This window comes from Abramis brama, assembly GCF_963993115.1.
Source record: "Abramis brama genome assembly, chromosome: 18".
Lineage (NCBI taxonomy): Eukaryota > Metazoa > Chordata > Actinopteri > Cypriniformes > Leuciscidae > Abramis > Abramis brama.
The window spans coordinates 24,905,155-24,929,574 of NC_139980.1; the positions used below are offsets into that span (position 1 = coordinate 24,905,155).

General features: G+C 39.3%; 2 protein-coding genes across 3 annotated transcripts; one reads left to right on the forward strand and one right to left on the reverse strand.

Annotated features, from left to right (window-relative positions):
* Positions 1 to 8,414: 8,414 nt before the first annotated feature.
* On the forward strand, positions 8,415 to 18,728 carry tdrd6a (tudor domain containing 6a; the record flags this gene model as incomplete). The annotated part of the gene is made up of 13 exons (XM_084091986.1): positions 8,415 to 13,827; positions 14,030 to 14,154; positions 14,297 to 14,377; positions 14,796 to 14,871; positions 15,024 to 15,079; positions 15,175 to 15,229; positions 16,144 to 16,187; positions 17,675 to 17,729; positions 17,878 to 17,948; positions 18,038 to 18,095; positions 18,213 to 18,286; positions 18,377 to 18,431; positions 18,547 to 18,728. 13 exons carry the CDS (start codon positions 8,415 to 8,417, stop codon positions 18,726 to 18,728), a joined length of 6,345 nt encoding a protein of 2,114 aa, XP_083948112.1.
* Positions 18,729 to 19,236: 508 nt separating this feature from the next.
* Positions 19,237 to 24,420, reverse strand: pla2g7 (phospholipase A2, group VII (platelet-activating factor acetylhydrolase, plasma)). 2 transcript variants are annotated; one of them, XM_084091083.1, is made up of 11 exons: positions 24,072 to 24,420; positions 23,342 to 23,487; positions 23,108 to 23,258; positions 22,834 to 22,927; positions 22,674 to 22,742; positions 21,888 to 22,059; positions 21,490 to 21,603; positions 21,263 to 21,354; positions 20,633 to 20,803; positions 20,398 to 20,546; positions 19,237 to 20,066 (listed from the first exon to the last, which is right to left on the reverse strand). In XM_084091083.1, exons 2-11 carry the CDS (start codon positions 23,474 to 23,476, stop codon positions 19,966 to 19,968), a joined length of 1,248 nt encoding a protein of 415 aa, XP_083947209.1. In that variant the 5' UTR covers positions 23,477 to 23,487; positions 24,072 to 24,420; the 3' UTR covers positions 19,237 to 19,965. The 2 variants fall into 2 exon arrangements, with proteins under 2 accessions (XP_083947209.1, XP_083947208.1); XM_084091082.1 differs by having other exon boundaries at positions 23,976 to 24,256.

The window sequence follows — 24,420 nt, forward strand, 5'->3', positions numbered from 1 at the left end:
ACAATGTTGCCACCAGTGCTGAACACTCTCTCAGATGGAGCACTGGTGGCAGGGATGCATAAATACTGCTGAGCTAGCTTGGCAATGCGAGGGAAATTTGTCTGATGGCATCTCCACCAGTCTAATGGCGCTTTTCCACTGCATGGTACGGCACGGTTCGGCTCGGTACGGTTCGACTCGGCGCGGAACGGTTCGGCTCGCTTCGCTTTTCCACTGCGTGGTACGACTCGACTCGGTACGGCACGGTTCGGTTCGCTTTAGCTCGGTTGCTTTTCCATTGCAGTTAGTACCGCTTCAAACTGGGTGGGACTGATCGTTATAGTTGCCGCCTCTACTGCCATGACATCATCGTAAACGCGCCACATTTCAAACGCACAACACGGGATGGTGCTCTTGATTCTCGGCATGTGGATGTTTTTAAATTAAATTAAACGTTCTTATAATGGTTTACTATATGGAAGGAAAATTCTTAACGTGTAATTAAACGTTGCGTTCATATTCTGGGCTCATCTGATTTTTTGTACATAGCATAGCCTACTTTGTTATGATTTTAGTATCATAATGATTAATAAATGCACGCACAATTATCCGTGAACTTGATTTGAACAAATGCCTTTCAACTTGTGTGTGCAAAATTCAGAATTAAATGAATGTGCAGCAATCTTTACAAATAGAGAGTCTAGGCCTAATGTACTGTTTTAAACTAGCCTACTGCCATTAAAAAAGCGCATTTAGTTAATGTTATGTTATTTTTTTCCATCTGCCTATGTTGATTATGAAAAGTGAACAGCACGAGTAGAGAGACATGGAGCGAGTCGGACATAATTTTGACCACTTCATTAAGTTTTGTTTTGTAGAAAGCCTTTCTTTAAAGTGAATTTCGTTTTGTATAAATTGTATCTTAATTTTAATATTTTTTTCATCAAACAATTACCTGGATTGAATAAATAAGAGCAAAATAGACAATTTAATCATTGAGGCGCCCGAGCGGTCACTTGCATTGTACGTTAACTGGAGCGCATCTCATCCTCAAATACACAAAGCTTGAAATGTCTTTAAACGAAATAATTCAAAACAAAAAGAAATAGGCTACTCTCTTATGTAATCCATTATGTGCATTTCTCTCTATAGGCGCGTTTACTACGAATATGGCGATCGTCAACTTCATCTTTGCCATGCACAGACACTGACAGAAAACACTATTTTATAAATAAAAATCAGTGCACGCGTTTTAATAAAATTAAAACTTTAATTGTGATCATTAAAATAATTGAATATTAAATATTTTGTGGCCAAGTTTTGCTCATTTATTAATAGTGTATATATATATATATATAGGCTATATATAGGCGTAATTTTATTAAATTGAACAAGCGCAAAATTCAGCATTCAATCAAATATTCAAAAAGACTTAATAATAATGTTATTTCAACATAATATCTCGTTATTTCGACATAATGTGCGTGCAACAAGCAAGATGTGCATTTGTAAATCCGGGGATGCGTGCATTGATTTTTATTTATAAAATAGTGTTTTCTGTCAGTGTCTGGCAAAGATGAAGTTGACGATCGCCATATTCGTAGTAAACGCGCCTATAGAGAGAAATAACATTATTATTAAGTCTTTTTGAATATTTGATTGCTGAATTTTGCGCTTGTTCAATTTAATAAAATTAAAACTTTAATTGTGATCATTAAAATAATTGAATATTAAATATTTTGTGGCCAAGTTTTGCTCATTTATTAATAAAAAAAAAAAAAAAAAATATATATATATATATATATATATATATATATATATATATATATATATATATATATATATATATATACATACACGCACACACACGCACACACACACACATGTGCCCTCATCACATGCGTTAAAAATTATCCGGCGCCGCCCCTGACTGCAAGAAACAGTTTGCAAGAAACTTTTTAACTGCAAGAAACTACAGCGTTGGCTGTTGTCTACTGGCTATTTAAATCTAGCGGGTTTGTCGCGTGCATGGTCTCGTGTCGCAAATACAATGACACTGGTAGTGACGATTCTGTCTGACCAATCAGTGATCTTCAGTGTTTTCACGTCACATTTTAGTATCGGTACGGTACGCTTGGAACATCAACAGAGGTGGTACCATTTAAAGCGAGCCGAAGCGAGCCGTACCGTACCGTACCATGCAGTGGAAATGCGCCATAAGTGAGCCGTACCGAACCGAGCCGTACCGTACCATGCAGTGGAAAAGCGCCTTAAAGGGTCTATCACTGTCAACCTCTGTGGTCTGTAAATAGACTGTCAGCTCCATTCTGATGCTTTCCTCTTCTGGCAGTGTGAGTGTGCTGCTGCTGCTGGTGGTGCTCTGCCTTTTGAAAAAGCTGGCCAAAGTCTTTTTTCTTTTTTCCTCAGGAGGAGGAACAGGCTCTGCTTCTGCTGCTGCTGCTGCAGCACCAGCAGCCCCTGAGAGTGTGTCCTGTTGAGCCTTTATTAGTGGCACTATCTCTTCAACTGCTCTGGATAGAACCCGCTCCACCTTTTCTTTATCCATATATTTGGTTCTAAACCGTGGATCAAGAAGAGATGCAATGTCAAGCATGTCATCTGTGACCTGATCGGAATATTTCTCATTCAAGTAAGCTAGAATGTTTCTCTTGACATCCTTCGTCAGCTGAGTATCATTCTCTTCCTCAGCAAGAATGGATGTGTTGAAGAGACTGAGCACTGGCTTGAGGTAGGAGACACTGACATATTGCTCTCCTGACAAGGCATCTGTGAAGTCCTGGAGTGGGCTCAACACCTTGTTGACAGCCTCGAGGACATCCACATCTTGCCAGCTAAGGACCAAGTGCTTTGATTTCTTGTAAGCTTTTAGAACCTGACTAATGGCCCTCTCTTGCTCCAGTACTCTTTGAATCATCATTTGACGTGATCCCCACCTTGTAGGCATCTGTTGTGAGCACATGCTTTGGAAGACCCAGATCGTTCTGAACAATGGCCAGGTCCCTCCTTTTCTTCCAAGAGTATGAGAAGGCTGACACAATTTTTTTGCAGACACCTACTGTACTGCACGTTGTATGCGGTCATCTTTCATACCTCTCTCTATAAAAATGACAAATAATTATATAGTTCACTTTTCCTAATGTTAATTAAAACATTGATTTTACTTTAGCCCCAAACCAAATGATTACAATAAACTCAATAATAATGATGATAATAATAATAATAATACTAATAATAATAATGAGGATGATAAGAGATAACAGAAAACTCCTTATTAATATCATTTTTAGGGCTGGACCCGAATATTCGAATATTCGTTCGGTGGGTTGGTATTCGATTTGAAAATTTGACATTTGAATATTCGTTTTTTGCTGCTGCTTTTTTTTGCGCACCTGGGATCCCCCGCGAAGCGGTTCTCATTCGCGCTTGAATAAGGCCGGCAACACACTGGCTACGTGGCGTGTCCGTTTTTATTTCGGCTCCCATGTTAACAGGTTGGGAGTTTGCACACTGCCTGCGTGAGACGCGCGTCTTAGGCGCGGCTCGAGCCACGTGGAAAACGCGTGCATGCTAGAAATAGAACTGACGCCTAAGTGTTCCAGCAACGGGAGAATTCTCTGGCTAGAGCGCAGAACAGCGGAGTTTGTATGGACCGAAGTGCATGCCTGAGCTTGTGTTTTGGGTTAAGCTGCGTTGCTTTGACATTGTGGAAAATAGAATAATAGAAACAAAATGTATTAGCCTTTTTACCCGTTATTATCAATCTAAATTAATCTCATTTTTAATTTAACTTAATTTCATTTTTCTTTATTTAAATTAAATTAAATATTGAAATTTAAAAATTTGGGGTTTGGGGACCACACGATTTCATCTCTGCTCTTTGCGGATGATGTTGTCGTGTTGGCCTCATCAGACCAGGACCTCCAGCATGCACTGGGACGGTTTGCAGCCGAGTGTGAAGCGGCTGGGATGAAAATCAGCACCTCCAAGTCCGAGGCCATGGTTCTCAGTCGGAAAAGGGTGGTTTGCCCGCTTCAGGTTGGTGGAGAGCTCCTGCCTCAAGTGGAGGAGTTCAAGTATCTTGGGGTCTTGTTCACGAGTGAGGGAAGGATGGAACGGGAGATTGACAGGCGGATCGGTGCAGCTTCTGCAGTAATGCGGTCCCTGTACCGGTCTGTCGTGGTGAAGAAGGAGCTGAGCCGCAAGGCAAAGCTCTCGATTTACCAGTCAATCTACGTTCCTACTCTCACCTATGGTCATGAGCTGTGGGTCATGACCGAAAGGACAAGATCCCGGATACAAGCGGCCGAAATGAGCTTTCTCCGCAGGGTGGCTGGGCGATCCCTTAGAGATAGGGTGAGAAGCTCGGTCACTCGGGAGGAGCTCAGAGTAGAGCCGCTGCTCCTCCACATCGAGAGGGGTCAGTTGAGGTGGCTCGGGCATCTTTTCCGGATGCCTCCTGGACGCCTTCCCGGGAAGGTGTTCCGGGCATGTCCCACCGGGAGGAGACCCCGGGGAAGACCTAGGACACGCTGGAGAGACTATGTCTCCCGGCTGGCCTGGGAACGCCTCGGTGTCCCCCCGGAAGAGCTGGAGGAAGTGTCTAGGGAGAGGGACGTCTGGGCATCCCTGCTTAGACTGCTGCCCCCGCGACCCGGCCCCGGATAAGCGGTAGAAGATGGATGGATGGATGGATTTATTTAAAAAATATTAGACTACCTTAAAAAGTATTGCTTAATTTAACAGACCTGTGTTTGTGCGTTTTATATCACTAGTGCAGTGTCCATTCTCGGAGCATATAAGCCCTGCCCGCGTGAGGCGCGCCGCTTCCAGCTCGCACTGTTCTATAGTTTACTAAAAGTTTATTAATTCTGAAAGTGTCGCGTCTCGCGTGTCCATCTATATTGCACCAAATGCGACACTGCACTCCCTTGTGAAGTCGATTGGATTAACGGTTCTCGAAATAATCAAAATGCAAACGGACATACAGACACATAGAGATTACTGCCTTTATTAGAGAGAAGAATATGTTCAGCACTCTCTCTCCGAAGCTTCGAATATTCGATGTTCATTACTACTGAAGCTTCGAAGCTCAAAAAATGGTATTTGGACCAGCCCTAATCATTTTACAGCTATCAAGTATAGTTCACTATTAATATAATAACTATTGCTTACCTATGGCTAGGTGAAGCCTGTGACCAAAGCACTGGAGTCTTGTCCAATTGTTCAGTTCGATAGCCTTCTTGATGTTGGCTCCACTGTCTGTAGTGATGGCCACTAGCTTCTGTTCTGAAAGTCCCCAGGAATCAAGTGCCTCTTTCAGGCCTGCTGCAAGTAACTCTCCAGTATGGTCATCAGGAAAGTAGCTTGTTTGCAAACAATGACTTTGCAACACCCATTCGTCACTTATAAAGTGAACTGTAAGGCTAAGGTAAGGCTCCATAGTGCGACTGGACCACATATCAGTCGTTGCTGTGAAGTGGAGGACGGTCGCCAGGTCTGTTTCGAGCTTAGCTCTGTGCTTTTTACAAGTTGGGGATAGCAACTTGGCTAAAGTACTTTCTGCTCGGAATTTCATACCTGGGATCCAGCGTCTTGATCATCTGCTTGAAACCTTCTTTTTCGACTGTATTTAGCGGGACCATGTCTTTAGCAATGTGGTTAGTGATCGAGTTTGTAATCTCGATCCACCGTTTGCTTTTTCTGTCGTAATAAGTCCCTCTAGCAAATGCGTCTTTAATTGACATTTGGCTCGACTTTTCTTTTGCTTTCCCCGTGTTACCTGCTGATGTGGAGGGCGCTGAGTCCGCTGACTGTCCACACATTCTTGATATTCCAAGACGTGCTTGCGGCTAAGGTGCTGGAGCAAATTGGTCGTGTTGCCGCCTTTGGCGTCAATTTTAGCCCGACAGCACTTGCATAAAATGGTTGTTTGGTCGACGTCGGATTTTTGGAAACCAAAAAACCTCCAAACAACAAACCCGGCTCCTCTTTTTGGCACAAGTTCTTCTGTGTCATGTTCTTCTGTGTCATGTTCTACTAGTTCTGCAGCATCCATCTTCCCTGTAACGTAACACCAGAGCACTGCTGTGTTTACCCTCACCACACCTCGCAGTCGCTGCTCAGAAGTGCAACATTGTAAAGGGTCCGTCTGAAACAGTGTCGCGCGGCCGCGGCGCAGCATAACGTTCGTTCCGAACGTTGAGTAATTAAATACATCGGTATGGCGGTATATTAAAAATTAATATCGTAACGAAAATATACACCGGTTTTCGGTATGAACCGGTATACCGCCCAGCACTATATTGTAGAGCCCTAATATTTACTCTAAAATTTGAATATTCATTTTTAAGATTTTTTTTTTTTTCAATAAAAAAGCCGTTCTTCAATGTCATTCACCATCGTTTTGAGGCTCTCTTTTTATTTTTATTTTTAAGTATCGGTTCATGCACCGGTACAGTTTTTAAAAGTATTGATTTGGTACCGGTATCGGAAAAAAAAAAAAACTATACCCAACCCCTAGTTAGGAGTGGGGATAAAGTTAAGACTAAAGTTAGGATTTCTTTGTCAAGTTAGAATGCTTCTGTAATACCCTTTTCCTATCCGTAGTTAAGATGAGATTATGCATTTAAGAAATGTCAGTGTTTCCCCTACCATTATATAAGGGGGGCGCCCCGCCCTCCTAACGGCTCCCCCCGCCCCCCTTGAAGGTCAAGTAAATTTGATTTGATTTTCTTTATAGCGCCAGATTAAAGTTTTTTTTATTTTTTTTTATTACAAAAACTAAATAGCCCTTAAGTAATATGTTATTTATCTTATTTCCACGATGGCATGTCTTTTCTGTCTGTGTTTGCGCGTTTACAATTATTCCAATGAGTGCGCAAGCGCGCACACTCGCACACAAACAAACACTTGCGTCAAATACAGATGAGCACTAGCGGACAGAGCGCGCGGCGGGAAATATGTCGCTGAACTGAAGATGGCAACACTCACTCTACTGCGAGTAGCAGCCGGAGTAGCTCTCCTGCTCCAAGTCTAATGCCCGTTTCACACATATTTCGTTTGCAGTGTGTATGCGGTGAGTATTGTTTTCCGTACCCATGTTTACAGAGCTTTCACACTGCACGCAGATGCAGTCCGTCGATGATCGATCCGTTCCAGTTGCGGTGCGTATACAGCAGTGCAGCGATCGTTTCCGCACCGAGTCTATTTTTGCCGTTTATATACTGTCTATGATTTTTGCTGTGCTGCAAACGCTGAATTAAAGTGACAGCGCATGTTTCGTGGTCAAAATGAACACAGATTGACCTGAAAATGTAGTCATTTCACCATAAGTGCGATTAATTAAATAAAATGTATGTATTTATACCATAAATTTATTTAATTAAATACTACTTTTTTCATTTTAAAAACGGGGTAAAGCAAGGAAAACTACAATTTACCTTAACAAGGCGACATAATGACATTCGTGGAGGTGGAAAAACAAGTTCTCTGTGACATGCAAGATTTATTGTATTAAAATTGAAATGCAAAAGATTTTAATATAAATACATGGTTAAATATTTTACCACTTGCTTGAGCAACTTAATATATAGCCTAATTATATAGAAGTAATGCATTGAATAGTACATTGTTTAAATTGTGTTTAAACGTGAACGCGCGTTCACAGCAGTGCTGCGTCTGACAGGATTATTCTCTCCAATAAATGCATCATAGAAATAAAAACTTCTCACAAAAAAAGCCCATTTAAAATTTGTTTTTTTTAGTTGTTAGTTAAAAAATAAAACTATTTAAGCTCTGGTCCATTAATATTAACAAATACTTCTATAAATTTAACAAAGGTTATTTGCAAAAGTCAATTTTAAAAAGATTTAAATATGTTTATTTTATTTTTTTAAAGAGATATCTTATGTTAATTTTTTTTTAAACATTTGTGTTTTATGTTAACTTTTACAAAGCATTACCCTCCCAGACAACCAATTAATGTGACAGATAGATAGATAGATAGATAGATAGATAGATAGATAGATAGATAGATAGATAGATAGATAGATAGATAGATAGATAGATAGATAGATAGTGTCTGTGTCAATTTTCACCAACCAACCCCCCCCCCCCCCCCCCCCAAACCTGTAAACCAAGGGGAAACACTGAATGTCATTCTGTAATAGCCTTTGTCCTAAATGAAGACCTAACTGAAATGGCCATGGTTACCAAACAGATAAGAAAGGATTCTAAAGTTAGGATCTTTCTGTAATACGCCCCCAGAATTTCACCTATGATGGATGGGTTTTTTTTTGTTTTGTTTTTAAGTTAAGTATGAGCCTTGATTATGGACTAGTAATACATTTTACTTTTCCCCTCTCTTTCTAGATACACCTAAATACCAGAGTGAGTGAGTCACGAAGGAAATCACAATGTGTTCTATACCGGGGCTCCCATCAACAGGTTCAAATGTACCTGTACTTATAACCAGAGTTAATCTGAATCCATCATGTGTTCTTGTAGAGTTTTGGGGAAATTTTGACCAAGACCGGAAATTTGCTTATCAGCAGCTGAAAAAGGAGATACAATACCCCAGAGAGAGTTTCTGTGAATCAGATGGAAACCCTGGTGACTTGTGCCTTGTACAAGTGTATGAAACATGGTATAGAGCCCGTATAGTTTCCAGAGACACTGAAGAGTACAGCGTGTTTTTAATCGATGAAGGCAGAACACTATGTGCCACTGTTAACACTCTTGCATGGGGAAAAAGCGACTTTTTCTATCTTCCCCCTGAAGTTGAATTCTGTGTTCTTGCCAATGTGTTACCATTGTCTCCTGAAAATAAATGGTCAGCGATGGCGTTCGAGTTCATGAAGACCTTCTGTGGTCGAAGAGTCAATGCTTCGGTTCAAGATGTTCTTGTGCCTCATCGAACATTCCTTCTTGACATTCCTTGTCTGTCCAGACAGATGTTTGAAATGGGCTTTGCAAAGAAATTGTACAGTGATCGGTTCAAGGAGTTTGTTGCAAGATCTTTACAGACCAACAATGGAACTGGAGAACCTCAGAGAATTTCTTCCATTAGGCCAAAACCAGTTGAGAGTATTGAGCAAATGGAGAAGCAGCAGGCCTTCATGTACCCAGAGCTACAAACTGATACTGTTGAGACTGTCATGGTCACAGAAGTAACAAGTCCATTTCGAATATTCTGTCAGCTTAAGGTTTTCTCTCAGGAGCTGAAAAAGTTAACCGAACAGATAACTCAGCATTACGAGGGAAGAGTTGGCAGAAATTTTGCAAGACCTGAGAATTTGGGCAGCCCGTGTGCATCAAGAGGAAGTGACGGCAAGTGGTATCGTTCAGTGCTGCAGCAGGTCATGTCTGCCAACAATGTGGTTGAGGTTTTGCAGGTGGATTATGGCAAGAAACAATTTGTACAAGTTGAGAATGTCAGGCATCTTGCCTCTGAATTCTTCAGGATGCCTGTCGTAACGTACGTGTGCTCCCTTCATGGAATAGTCGACAGAGGTGTTGGTTGGACAGCTTCACAAATTGATTATCTGAAATCGCTCCTGCTCAACCGCACAGTGATTGCCAAGTTTCAGTATCAAAGCCTTTCTGAAGGTGTTCACTATGTCTCGCTTTATGGAGAGGAGAACACAAACATCAACAAATTGTTTGAACTGAAACAGAAATGTTCACAGGACTCTGAAATGACTCTTGCAGATTTTGCTGTTCAGAAGAGCCCATCATCTCAGAAGCGCAAGATTTTGGAGACAACAGAGATATCACACATTGACGAAACCTACTCTGACCTTAAAGGGAACAAACCAGTCTTTTTCACAGAAAGTCTCACACCTAACACTTCACATCTGGCTGTTGTGCAGCACGTTGACAACCCTGGAAAGTTTTGGGTTCAAACTCAGAGTCATGCTGATGAATTCGACCAGCTAATGAATGACCTTGGAAATCTGTACATTAATCCAACAAGCGCTGAAGGATTGATAAGAAAGCCTGTTGTTGGTCTCCTCTGTGCAGCTAAAGCCCAAGATGGTGTGTTCTATAGAGCAGCTGTCTATAAGGTAATTGACAAGAAAGCAGAAGTTTACTTCCTTGACTATGGCAACACAGAACTTGTTGATTGTTTCAACCTCCGACAGTTGCCTCTGAGATTCCAGCAGCTGCCAGCTGTGGCGGTAAAGTGCTCCCTCCATGGCATTAAATCGAGACTGAAACACTGGGACGAGAGGGCTACGTTGTTCTTTTCAAAACTTGTCGAAGACAAAAAACTTGATTTGCACGTACAAGACAAGCATCAAGACACTCACATGGTTCAATTAGTGGACCCGAGTTTAGATGGAGAAAATGATGTGAATAAATTGTTGTGCAATGCAAATTTTGCAGAAAGTGAAAGGAGCATTGTGGATAATTCTGTTGTAAGATCTTGTGGTTTAAAAACCACACACACCTCTGGCATATTCTTCACAGGCACTCGACCTCAGACACCTTCCAGTTCTTCTGCCGTGGCGGAAAGTGCATCGGTTTTCAAGGAATACTTGTTTCCAATTGGAAGTTCACTGGAGGTAACCGTATCCTACATCGAGAGTCCAAATGACTTCTGGTGCCAAAAAGCCCGAAATGCTGCATGCTTAGAAGTTCTAATGCAAGATATTCAGCGTTTCTATGCTCACAGTGAATTTCAGCCACCTTTGGAAGCAGCTTGTGTTGCTCGTCATCCTGAAACTGGGATATGGTACAGAGCCTTGGTCATTCAAAAACACCAAACGCCTCATGTTGAGGTCTTGTTCGTTGACTATGGGCAGACAAAGAAAGTTGCCATTGAAGATCTTCGAAAGATCAGTCCAGCATTTTTGAAGATGAAAGGACAAGCCTTTCGATGTAGTTTATATAATCTGATCCACCCCATTTCCCACTCGGCTATAGACTGGAGCCCTGAAGCCACATTACAGTTTCGAGAGTTTGTTGATACTGCAGCATCCATGAACGTGCCTTTGAAATGCACCATTTTTGCTGTAATGTATGATTCCCAGAAAGTTGTGTTCAATGTGGTGGACTTGGAGACCCCATTCCAAAGCATTTGCAATCTCCTTGTCCAGAGGCGCCTAGCTGATCGTGCACCCTCTAAGAGAGTGCCTCTCCCACCCTTTCGCCTGGACACCTACTATTATTCCACACACGGAGTCAAGACTGGATGTGAAGAGGAAGTGAGTGTCACCTGTGTGAAAAGTGTCACTCAGTTCTTTTGCCATCTCGCCAGGAATTCAGATGAGATTGAGAAACTTGCAGACAAGGTCAATTACCTATGCCGTCAGCTAGAGGTAACCAAGTGTCCTCAGACTTTTGGAACTGTTTGCTTTGCAAAATACACAGATGGACTTTGGTACAGAGGCCAGATAAAGTCTTCAAATCCGTCAGTGGTGATCAATTTTGTGGATTATGGCGACACATTGGAAGTTGATAAATCAGACTTGCTGCCAGTTCCAATTGAAGCAGGAGAGATTATGTCCGTCCCAGTGCAGGCAATTGAATGTGGGCTGTCAGATATGCCAGAAAATGTGCCATGTGCAGTGGAAAATTGGTTTCAGAATTTTGCGGACAGTCATTGTTTCACTGCTTTGATTGTGGCAAAAGAACCTGGAGGAAAGCTTATGGTGGAACTTTATGAGGGAAAAACTCAAGTGAATGCACTGATCAGACAGAAGTTTCACAATGAAATCCATAGAATTGAACCAAGCCCACTTAAAGGATATAGTTCAAAGAACCGAAGTGCACAAGTTCAGGCAGAGAGCCTTGGAAAGGAAAGTTCCAGTGGTCTTAAGAGAGATACCACAGATCAAGTTCAACAATCCCGGGAAAGTCATGCAGCACAACGAGGAAACGTTGAATCAAAACAGCCACGAAGCAAGTGGGGATTCCATACAGATGGTAGACCAGAACCAACAAGAGATTTTGTGACAATCCATAATTCTCAGAAGCAAAATGAACCACAAAGAAAGTCCAGTGATAGAGGTGATGTACGTCACCCATGTACATCTGACAAAACTAATGGTGTTAAACCAAAGTCCCAGGCTCTTCTCAGAGAATCGGCGCTCCCAGTGAAAATAATAAAACCTGGTCTAGAAGCTGAGGTATTCATCTCTCATTGCAATAGCCCTTGTAGCTTCTTTGTTCAGTTTGCAGCAGATGAGGATGACATTTACTCACTTGTAGAGAAGTTGAATGCTGACCAGTCAAGGTGCGCAAACATTGATTCTAGTGAGATTCGTGAGGGAAACATGGTCTGTGCAATGTTTCCTGATGATAACTCTTGGTACCGTGCAGCAGTACGAAAAAACATTGATGACAAAATTGACGTTGAATTTGTCGACTTTGGAAACACGGCTGTGATTTCTGCCTCAAAAATATGTCGTCTTGATCAATCATTTGCTTCGTTTCCTAGGTACAGCATCCACTGCTCTGTACATAAACTAAATGTTGACAGCATGGACCAAGAAATTGCACCCAACTTCAAACAAGTAATTGATCAAAACATTGAAAAGGTCATGTGCACGTTCGTTAAAATGTCAGGGACCGTGTGGGAAGTGAAACTCAATGTTAATGGTGTAGTGCTGGGATCCACCTGCAGGCATGAAGTTGCACCAGCAGCTGAGCTTTTGACTACAGGTGTCAAGCATCAGATGTCTGATATCAAGGTCTGTACCCTTTATAAGGACCCTGACATATCAGCTGGTCAAATGATCAATGGATACCCCTCATTTATCAAGGGTCCTCAGCTCTTCTGGTGCCAATATGTGGAAATGGACAAACTTCAAGAGATTTCAGATGCTTTACAGATTGCTGGTAATGCATCAGATACAACTTTGAGTGAGGACTCTGTGTCAGCCGGAAGTGCTTGCATTGCTCTCTTCAATGAAGACAATTTGTGGTATCGAGCTAAAGTAACATCTAGGGACCTTGACACACTCTCCATTACCTTCGTAGACTATGGAAATGAATCAAAAGTCAACATGGGTGATGTCAAAGCACTTCCACCCGAGCTATCAGATGTGCCCCCTCAGGCATTTGACTGCCAGCTTGAAGGTTTTGATCTTTCCAAGGGTTTCTGGGATAAGGCGGCAGAAGATGCTTTTTTTGATCTAGTTAATGACAAGCCTTTTAATATCACTGTTGAGAAAATGGGGGACTCTGAAACTCCACACTTCGTCAAGCTGGATTGTAATGGTGTTTTCATCAATGATGCCATGAGAAGCTATTGGAAAAGTCAAAGTCCTGAAACTCCATCAGATGAAATCTTAAGTGGAGCAGAACTGGTGTCTGCCAATGACTCTGTGGCTGCTGAAGTTAATATTGACTCTGAAGTTACCCTTGATGCAGACACTGAGCTTGTTGACGACAAAACGTGCACTTCAGTTCTTGAAATGCAACTTTCTGAACAAGAGCAGCTTGATTTACTGAGAAATTCAGAAGTTGGAAATGAAGCTCAAGATGGCCCACTTGAGATGACTGCTGAAAACTTTGCCTCGTCTGATACTTGCAGTATAGTGCCCTCTGAAACACAAAGCAACCTGGATACCACATGCATCACAGAAGATGAACCAGTTTCAGGTTTCACAAGTCCATCTGACACCACAAACCAGCATGCCTTTGCTAAAGAGACAGATGTTGACCCAACACCTTTTCCTGTAGTTTTGCCACCGCAATCTGAGGGAGCAACATCTAATATTTCCTCAGAGAATATAGAAAGCTTCTTGATGAATAACACTGATTCTCAATTATGCATTGTTGAGGAACCAGATTCACCATCATATGAGATCATTCAGTCAGGTAAGTCTGCATTTGACACATTTTGTGATACAACTTTTAAAGATAGTGTTCACTTTATGCAAGAGTTCTCCCTTCTTTAATTCTTTATTTTATTTAAATATAGGCCTAATTATATTTATATTTAAATATATATATTTATTATTATTATTATTATTATTATTATATATATATATATATATATATATATATTTTTTTTTTTAAGACTTGGGCTATTTGAGGCGATCGACAGAGAAGAAGCCTGTTGGGTCAGATTGTGTGATCTGGTCTCATGTAAGGAGGAATTGGTGCACGGCACGAATTTTAAAGGTTTCTGAAGATGCTGCATTAGTGAGTGTATCTTTCTCTTCGAATTCACAAATGTTTGTTTTAAGAGCTGTCCTTGTTGTTTTTCTGGTAAAGAAACGTGTACTTTTTGTCTTGTCTGACTTCAAATTCATCTTCAGGTTATTTTTTTCGGTGTATTTTTCAGGTTTTGCTTGTGGAGCATGATTCTGAGGTGGTAGTAGATCCACTCAACATCTTTGAAATTCTGCCAGAGAAGCCATTGCAGGTGTGGAACACTAGAATCTACTTTTGCATTTGTGTGTAAAAAATTAGAAAGCATTATTTACTCATCCAGTGTTTTAATTGCAGACTTCAAGCATTGAAGCTGCAGTTCCAAGTGGTATGTATTACATCTATATCTATTTATGTATTATATCTTTTAATGGAAAAAAATAGAGGGCACAATACTTATCATTCTCATTGTTCTCCACCAATGCCATAAAAGGTGACAGCATTTTTCCCTCTCTCTATCTCTTCATTTGAATTAAATTGTAACTATTCAAGATGTAACCAAGGGAACATGTACCTCATTGAAGAACAGTGCTTCAAAGGTAAATGTATGTTTAATCGTGGTAAGTAGAATGTTTACAGCAGTTGGGAATAGAACAACATGTAGAAACCAATTGTATCTCTATATACATCAGGACGAAGGTGCAGAATATGGAACTACAGTCGCAGAATATGGAACTACAGTCGCTTTGGAGTCTGAAGAACCAAATGGTATGAGTTTATATACCTATTTACAGAATTATTGCATCGCATATCACTAAGGAAATGAAGAAAAAGCTATATACTTGCATTACTATTTTATACTATGGTGTAAATCATAAATGCAAAATTTAGTTCAAAATAGCATTTTTAATTATGTCAAGATGAAGAGGAAACGCTCATTGACCAAATGGATCCAGGCGATGAACTTGCAGATCAGGTACAGTGTGGTGCTGTTTTACCAATCAAAAGCAATTGAATGATAGTAATCAGATAGCTTGAAGAGTCTCAACATGTTCATGTAAATAAATGCAGCCTCAAGACAAGGGGTGTGTGTCCTGCTCCATTGTTTTGGTTGAAGATTCTGAGGGTAAGTGAGCTTGCTTGATATACCTTTTTATTAAAGTATTGGTACTTCAGTTATTATAAAGTGCTTAGTACACTTATTCTATGAATGTTCTATAGTTTGTATAATGTCTGTTTGCATAAAATAATTCTTAAAGGGTTTGTTCACCCAAATATGAAAATTGTAATTTACTCACCCGCATGTTGTTCCAAACCCATAAGACTTTTGTCCGTCTTCGGAACACAAATGAAGATATTTTTAATGAAATCTGAGAGATTTCTGTTCTCTCCATTGACAGCTACGCAACTACCACTTTGACGCTTCAAAAAGTTCATAAAGCGATCATAAAACTTATCCATATGAATTGAGCAGATTAGCCCAACTTTTCTGCAGAGATGATCATTTTATATGATGAACATAATGAATTTAGGCTTTTATCCACTGAAGCTCAAACTTGCTGTGAAACACGAGAATGAACCTCAGTTCCGTTTACTAACTGATGTGTGCGTTGATTGTTCATATGTGAATAAAAGCCTAAATTGAAACTGTTCATATGATGCTATCGTGTCTCTTCAGAAAATTTGGACAAACCGCTCAATTTGTATGAATTAGTTTTATGATCTCTTTATGAACTTGATGTGTCAAAGTGGTAGTTGCAACTGTCAATGGAAAGAAAGCTCTCAGATTTCATCATTAAGATCTTCATTTGTGTTCCAAAGATGAACGAGATCTTGCGGGTTTGGAACGACATGAGGATGAGTAAATGATGACAGAATTTTTGGATGAACTATCCCTTTAAATCTATTAAATTGCACTTTAATAAAAATGAATATCTTTTTTTTGCAAGACAATGAAATATGAAGTGATTGTGAAAAGTTTTGATGCGAGTATCTTAGATCTGAATGCATTTAAAGGCTGAATTTCTTGTTTGTGTTTAGTTGAAGATACATTGGGGGAAGGTGCACTTGTTCAAGTACTGAGTGTAAGTACACATAATAAGAACGCATTATGTCATTAATTACCCTCATGTCATTCCAAACCCCGTAAGACCTTCGTTCATCTTCGGAAAACAAATTAAGATCTTTTTGATGAAATCCGAGAGGTTTCTGAACGTTCTGAGGTTTCATAGACCGCAACGGGATTGCAACTTTCAAGGCCCAGAAAGGTAGTAAAGAAATTGTTAAAATAGTCCATGTGACTACAGTGGTTCAACCTTAATATTATGAAGCGATGAGAATCAATTTTGTGCACACAAATAACGACTTTATTTAACAATTTCTTCTCTTCTGTGTCAGATCTCCTATGCTATTTGTGGTGTAACCGCAGTGTGACGTGTGTGATGCTGATGCAGAAGCTGGCCAATAGTGAGCCGGCGTTCTGACGTAGAACCCGGAAGCGCTGTACTGTTTACTACGCAAATAGCATAGGAGATCTGACACCGACGAGAAGAAATTGTTGAATCAATTCATTATTTTCATTGTTTTTTGCACTCAAGTATTCTCGTCGCTCCATAATATTAGGGTTGAACCCCTTTAGTCACATGGACTATTTTAACGATGTGTTTACTACTTTGCAATGACGTTGCTGTCTATGGAGGATATCAAAAATATCTTCATTTGTGTTACGAAGATGAACGAAGGTCTTGTGGGTTTGGACCGACATGAGGGTGAGTAATAAATGACAGAATTTTCATTTTTTGGGTGAACTAATAACCCTTTAATAAAAAATATTATTAAGCTGCTTATCTTAAAGAAATAGTTCACCCCAAAATTAAAAATGTTCTGACATTTACTCGCCCTCAGGCCTTCCAAGATGTAGGTGACACTTTTTTCTTTCAGTATAACAGTAAAGATTTTTACCTGAAACCATGGTCCTTCGTATAATACAAGTCAACGGCTACCATCACTTTGAAAAAAAACAAACAAAACATATATAGCAGCAAAACAAAATTATTGCTGGTGGCTCCTGACAATACATTTAGGTCTTATGAAGAGAAATGATTGGTCTTTGCAAGAAACTGAAAATTATTTACAACATTATTACCTGTAATCCTCAGCTTCGGCAAACCTTCTTGAGCGTGTTCACGGCAGTCTGGAGCGTGAGCTTCCTGTCACATAATGACAATCTGTCTATACAACACGCGTCAACAGTGAGTTTGCTCTCATGCCTACGTCATTATGCGACAGGTAGCTTACACTCCAAACTGGTCCATAATTTATCAGCAGGAGCCACGGGTATTAATTTTCTTTTGCGTGTATAGGTTTTTTGGACTATCAAAGTGACGATAGCCATTGACTTGCATTATATGAATCACTAAGGACCACGGTTTCAGGTAAAAAATCTTCTTTACTGGTCTACTGAAGAAAAAGTCACCTACATTTGGGATGGCCTGAGGGTGAATAAATTAACAGCAAATGTTATTTTTATTTTTTTTGGTGTTCTATCCTTTTAAATATGTTTGTACTCCAGCTTGAACCGGATCACTCCCAAGATGACTTGAATACTTCAGCTGGAGAGCAAAGAGGTTTCCCTGCATACTTCATATAAAACATACTTTAGTTTTATGTTTTGGTGTTTATAAAGTTTTATGTTTTGGTGTTTATAAATCTGCATGGAAGATTAGTTGACTGTTCCATTTTTTTTATTTTTTATTTTTTTAAATGTGACTTTAGAAGACTGTGCCAAGATGAGTACCGGAATGGATTTACTGATGGATTTTCTTGATGTTGCTCCCCATGATAAGGTGTTTTGTCTTTTCTCTTGTTTGTCTTTTTAAAGACCTACACCACTCAGTGGCTGAAAGTATTTTCCTCTCATATCATGTTTTTGCAGGTACAGGATGCATGCGAGACTGAGCATGAAACAATTACCTTACCGGAGGCGTTTAATAGTATGTCATGTTTGAATTCCATATTCAATTAAAAATAGTTAATGTAAAGCCCTTCTATTTTAACAATAGAATGGATGTGTAGCATTCTAACAGAAACCATGGATTTTATTTTTTTAGTAGATGTTACTGAAGATCTTATTGTTCTGACCAGTGATGATGGAGCAGAGTCTGACACAGCATCTGATGGCACGGTATTATAAGCTTGCTATTAATTCTTGAACCACAAACATATGTTTTCTTTTTTTCTTTTATTAATATCTCCTTTACTTTGAATACTTCAGCTTCAGGGAGATGTGATGGTCACGGAAATCCATCCTGATGCTGAAGAGTCTTCATGTTAGTAATTTAAGTATACATTTAAATGGAAGTGTCATAAAGAGTCCTAATGCTTTTCTTTGAAGTAATGAGACAATTTCTGGTTGAACTGAACTGATGGTAGTTTGCTTCACAGGCTTACAAGAGAAGTCAAGTGCATCTGATTGCACCAACTCAGAGGATCCACAAGTCACTCATCTGACCCTGAGAGTTGAGGACGCATCTGACGATGATGTCATTTTTGTTGGTGTTTTGCAAGAATCCCATGCAGAAGTATGTGAGCCGGAGAGTGAAAAACAAAAACAAAAACGTGACTAATGTAAACTTTGATGTCCCTAAAAATAGTTGCTTTTGTTTGTGCATGGTTTTGTTTTGTTTATTACATTTAAATTTGTATTAAGTGGTGTTGTCTGCTTGTTACCATAAACCGTATAGTAGCAACAGTAAGCACTGCTGCTTGTTCATAGAGTTGAGCTGGAGTTTTCACCTTCCATTACTGTTCACCGATTTCACTTTGCAGATATGAAGGCTGTTTTGTTTTTCCATTTATTACACAGCCTTTCATTGTGTTCCTTATTGGATTTCTAAAACTGTTTCTAAATTATACTTTGTACAAGGATTTTGTTATTTGTTCAGATGCTCTTAAAAGTTTACACTTGTGGTGAAAAAGCAATTTGCTGCATTTTGTGGTAACTGGTTGAAATTTTCTTTAATAAATATTCTCTCTTTGTGTGCAGCACTAATATGAACATATCTTAACAAAGTTATTATTCAGACTTTTTGTATAATTGAGAAAAAAGCAAAAAAAAAACAAACACACGTGACATGCCAAAGGTAAGATAATGTTTAATAAACAAAATCACAAATACATAAGAAAAAATTGTGCATTTTTTTTGTGGCTGTACTGGAATCCAGCGAGAAATATTGAAATCTTACATAATAGCTTTTAAAAAATTTCTTACTGACCAGAGAGTAGTGTAAAAATTGATTTCAATAATTTACAAATCAGGAAATCACAGGTTTGTTACAGATCCAGAGATGATCGTAGACTCTCTAATAAGGTTATTTTCTACAATGTTAAAATTGTTCTCAATACAGGGCAACATATAAATGCTATGCTGAATACATTTCATAGTATGGTATTTATATTTGTAAATGGTTGTCTGCTAATGGCCTTGTAATGTCAGAATCCACTGAAAACATTTAATTGATATAAAAACCTCTGCTTTACATGGCTGTAAGAACATTAAGGCACATAACAGGATGGTGTTAAAAAATCTATTGTACTGTTCTGCAATGTAGCTGGTAGAAACCTGTAGTTTTACCCTGTTTAAAAAAATACTAAACGTAATTTGCGTAAGATCAGTCTAATCCATAGTGCAAATTCAATCGTACTCGTACACCGCATTCAATATTAAAGTCTCTTATGAAATTTCCAAAATAGATGGGCCCTTTCTCATGTAACCTTCTGACTCAGTTTCATGTGAATTTGCATCTACTTTTGCATTGCACATTACAAAATCATTGTACTGATTAAACATTTCATGTTACTCGATTACATAGATGATTGTGGTATAACAATATTGGTTCCTTGAATCAAGTTGTCATCTTTTCCATCAATTAAAGGATCCCACTTATTGAAGTCTTTGTCCAGAGCTGGAAAATAAAGTTAAAAATTAAATATTGCAAACAAGTTCACAGTATTCTGTACACTAAGCATGGGGCGAAAAATGCTCAAAAAGGCTAAAATGATTTGGTCATATTATGAAATACTATTGAAAAAAATGAATTACTTTTTTCATATAGTGTAAAATGTTATTTATTCCTGCGACGTCTTTTTAATGACAATTTAATGCATCCATGCATTTTTTTTTTCTAAAATCTTACCGCAAACTTCTAAACAGTAGTGTATTACAAACGATTTAACGGAATAGCAAGAGCTGAAACACACTGAACCATTCATACTAAAAAAGGTAAATTAACTCACTTAAGTGCCTTTGAAGAAAAGCCAAAGTTGCTTTGTTGGAAAGATCCATGGCTATATATGGATCAATCTCTCCTTTCAGCTTCAGGAGCCTTCCGATCCAGTTCCCAGTAAGAAATGTGAAATCTGGGAAGCTCTGATGGACTGTCCCCCTGCCAAAACATTGTAAAGCACAATTAAATGAAGCAAAAAAATATTTTGTGGAGGGGAATGAAAAAAATAATAATGAATTACTGACTTGATGGTTATCATTTTTCTGGGAATCATGGCAGAGTCCAGCTTCTTCATACGAATGATATTCCCAATCCACTGGAATTTTTCAGAGTTGATAAAAAAGATTGGCTGCTTCACTCCTGGGAAGATCTCCTCATCCAAGGGAAACATCCAGGAGTCCAGTGCCACACCACACCTAAGAAGCAACATTTATGCAAGGATGAACATTTTGTTTTTCAAGCTCTCTTCACAAGCTACATAGCACTATTAACATGTTCCCTATAATTAGATGTTTAGCAAGTAAACGTGAAACTAAAAAAAGTAAAACTACCTGAAAAATCACCTCTGAATTTAATGCAAATAATGTTTTCATTAACTTTTTTTTGTAAATTACTCTCTATAAGGCTATTTAGAGTGATAAGGTTTCAAGTAGTGTGGGAGGGAGTGTGAAAATGCTAAAAAAAAAAAAAAAAACAGGAAACTTGCAGAAGTTTTCAGACATCAGTGTGGAGGATAAAATAAAGGCCAACCGCACTGACTGAAAGCATCGTTTCTCAAACAGTCTGCTAAATATGCTAATAATCTACCCACAAGATCTTGTAACACAAAGTATGTCACGATACGTCTTGGACATGCTAGTCAGCACAAACCGTACTTGAATTTGACATCTTTGCACAAACACTCGATCACCGTCGCGCCTCCGAAGGAATGCCCCATAACTGCTATTCTACACAAGTCCATGGAATTCTGTAATGCAGAAAAGCTCATTACCACCAGCTCTCCATCACTTATTTACACTACTATAATTAAGTCATTCGGAATATGATCAAGCAGTTTATTTTTTCTTTGTTCTCACAAGTTTAAACTCATTGTAATATTCACCTCCAATGTTGACAAATCAAAGTTGGACTGTAAGATGTTCTCGACAGACTTTCCTGAATTGATGTCAAAGAGAATATTTAAGGCTCTGATGCATTCATCTGCTCTTTGCTTTACCTGAAACATAAAGGACATTTGATTCATTTACATGTGACACAGACAGTTTCATCAATTGTGCACTAGCCAGGACCACAATACATTTCAGTAATTATTTACAAACAAGTACAATTGTCACTAATACTAATAATAATAACTATTATTGATGGGTTTTCAGTGCAAAACAACACAAAAATCAAATATTTTGAATAAAGGCAGCAGCAAATTCACTCATTTACGGCTACAAATATCAGACTAGGAAGAATATGTTTGAGATATCTGATGAGTATTGAGATTTTCCTCACTTGCTTGTTTCTTAGAGGAAACTCATGCTCCCCTGGTTTCAACGGCCTGTAGTACATCCAAACCTCCTCCAGATTATCAGACACAGGCTTGGCAATGTCACATGACGGATGCCTTTTTGTTCCCGGCTCAGTGTGTTCTCTGAAGTAAAATGTTGCAGAGGCAGATTCATCCCTGAAATTGAAAAGATATTTTAGTGAAAGTAAAACACACCAGGCCAAAGACAACACATGGTAAAATGGCTCGTCACTAGCTGATTTTCAGTCATAGGCTTCATTTAATAAAATATTCCTTTCATAACCATAAGTGACCTTGAGATTTTTAACAAGAGTGAGTGTTTTATAGCAAAATCTAATTTCTAGTTAATAGTGAGGCTCAACACACTTCATACTCTTTATGGATAAATGTTTCCTAAAACTGCAATACTACAAAGCATTTCCATTGTTCCATTTTGACTTAATAGTTTACACTACTATACACTAGTTTGAATTCCGATCCCAGTTCCATAACCTGAAAGGCCGTGTGACCGTCGCTGCTGTTAGTCCTGTGTTATGTGTCAGTCCACCGGTAAACACTGTTAAAAATGTGATGACCTAGTTTATACTATTGTTTGCACACTCCTCACACACTTTGACTATAACAACATACAAAACCTTTCAGTGCAAGGAACATTTCTGAACAGTAATTGTGACCATGTCAGTTTGTGGTTAGCAGATATCTCTTATCTCAACATACTGGTCCGTTGGAAAGCAAAAAAGCTTTTACAGCTAATAACTGAAAGCAAGCACCTGTGCTCCACGGCTGCAACAATGAAGCCCTGCGACGCCAGTTCAACACATATGGCTGAATACAATGTCCTGAACATACAACACACAAAAACACAGTGGGAATGTAAAATACTGCATCATTGTTCAGGTTTTTGTGCCTAAATTTTCAAACCAACCAAACCTGAAAGCTCCCAGTCCATGAGAAAAGATAATGACGGGATATTTCCCATCCGGTTTAAATGACGCACTCCAGGCTGCTGGGATTTTACAAGACCCTAATGTGAACAAACATACATAAATGGCCATAGCATGACAACAGTGGCAACCAATGTTTTAACCACATATCAAAGTGCCAGGAAGTGGCATGGTGAGCTGCCAATGTGTCACGACAAAAACTACATTTTCACAAGCCCCAGCACTGAGTAGCCCATACAAAAAAAAAAAAAAATGTTTACCAAAGAGGTAGTTGAAAATTCTTTCACTCAGTGTTCTGTTCATCTTCATAAAGTCTGCGAGGCCGTTGAAATACTCTCTGCACGGGACCCAGTCTGGCAGCTGAGGATTCTCGGATGCTTGGCACGGATAGTAGAGTCTCAAGAACGTATCCTTGGAAAAATATATAGGCTATATATTAATCTGATAATGACACACATACAATTCATGTACACACAATTCAAGTACACACTTACATGTACTGTGTGGCCCACCATCAGGTCTGTGCATCCCACTTGGTGGGGTCCTTTTCCTGGCGGGATACTCATAGTACTGTTGTGGCAATTTGAATTACCCATTGCGAAAACAACCAACCAGTTCACCCTTGGCATAAACTTTAAACCTGAAAAACAAGAACCACATGTCACAAGTTTTCATGTGACAGCATGAAATGGCATGACATTTTCAAACAAGCTTACTGAGTCACACTCAGTTCACACTGTTCTTGGTCCTTTTAGCGAACTCAGTGCTTGTGAATAACCACTTTTTGATTTATTAGTCATATGGATACTGTCTTTTAGAGAAGTAACGTTACTCTTAGTTCATGTGAGTTCACTGTGCTTGTCAGTGTAATAGCTACTGCCCGCACAATAGCAGCTTACATAAATAAAAAGAAAAGCAGTTAAAGCAATGGTCTGACCCTTAAATAAATATGATTGTTTATTTATTCATTTAAAAAAATCAGTGACGTACTGTAATAGGAAGTGGCTGTCAAAACAGCGAAACCAGTGACACAACTAGCTTGTTTACAGTAACGTTAAGCACACTAACGTTAGCCATTGCTATTGCGAAGTGCCGAACCACCTTTAAATCTCATTTGTAATGACTTACCCGACGTTGACTTTGACCATTCATATATCTTCTTGGCCAGAGTCAGTTGAACAAGTCTGCCGACAAAATACATCGACATTAGCAGGGCTAACTTACATTAAGCGTCAGCTGAAGACCAACAGGCGGAGTCTCATCCTGACCGCGACTCGACACGTCTGTAAATTGAGTCACAGATCAGGCTGTTTTTGGATCAGTTTGTGAAAGTGTTTTTGAACAAATCTGTTCAGTGAATGATTCGTCGAGAAAACGATTCGCACTAAAAATGAAATGCCTGCGTTTCTGCCCTCAAAGACGGACTACAGCGTAAGCCAATAGCATTCGAGTGTGGGTTGTAACGCAGCATTTCATTGGTTGGACTTATTAAACGAACACGCCCCCTTCACTGAACTAATCTGTTCAGCTCAGAAATTAAGAATCTTTCAGAGTCTGAACCATGGTTGAGAGC

Bases quoted from the DNA above. Each gene is read 5' to 3' on its own strand.
- pla2g7 (XM_084091082.1), bottom strand. From the start codon at position 24,054: ATGTCGATGTATTTTGTCGGCAGACTTGTTCAACTGACTCTGGCCAAG. The intron at 23,488-23,975 runs GTAAGTCATTAC...CTTGTTTTTCAG, and splicing joins ATGGTCAAAGTCAACGTCGG to GTTTAAAGTTTATGCCAAGG. The intron at 20,804-21,262 runs GTACGGTTTGTG...GTTGCTTCTTAG, and splicing joins TGCAAAGATGTCAAATTCAA to GTGTGGTGTGGCACTGGACT.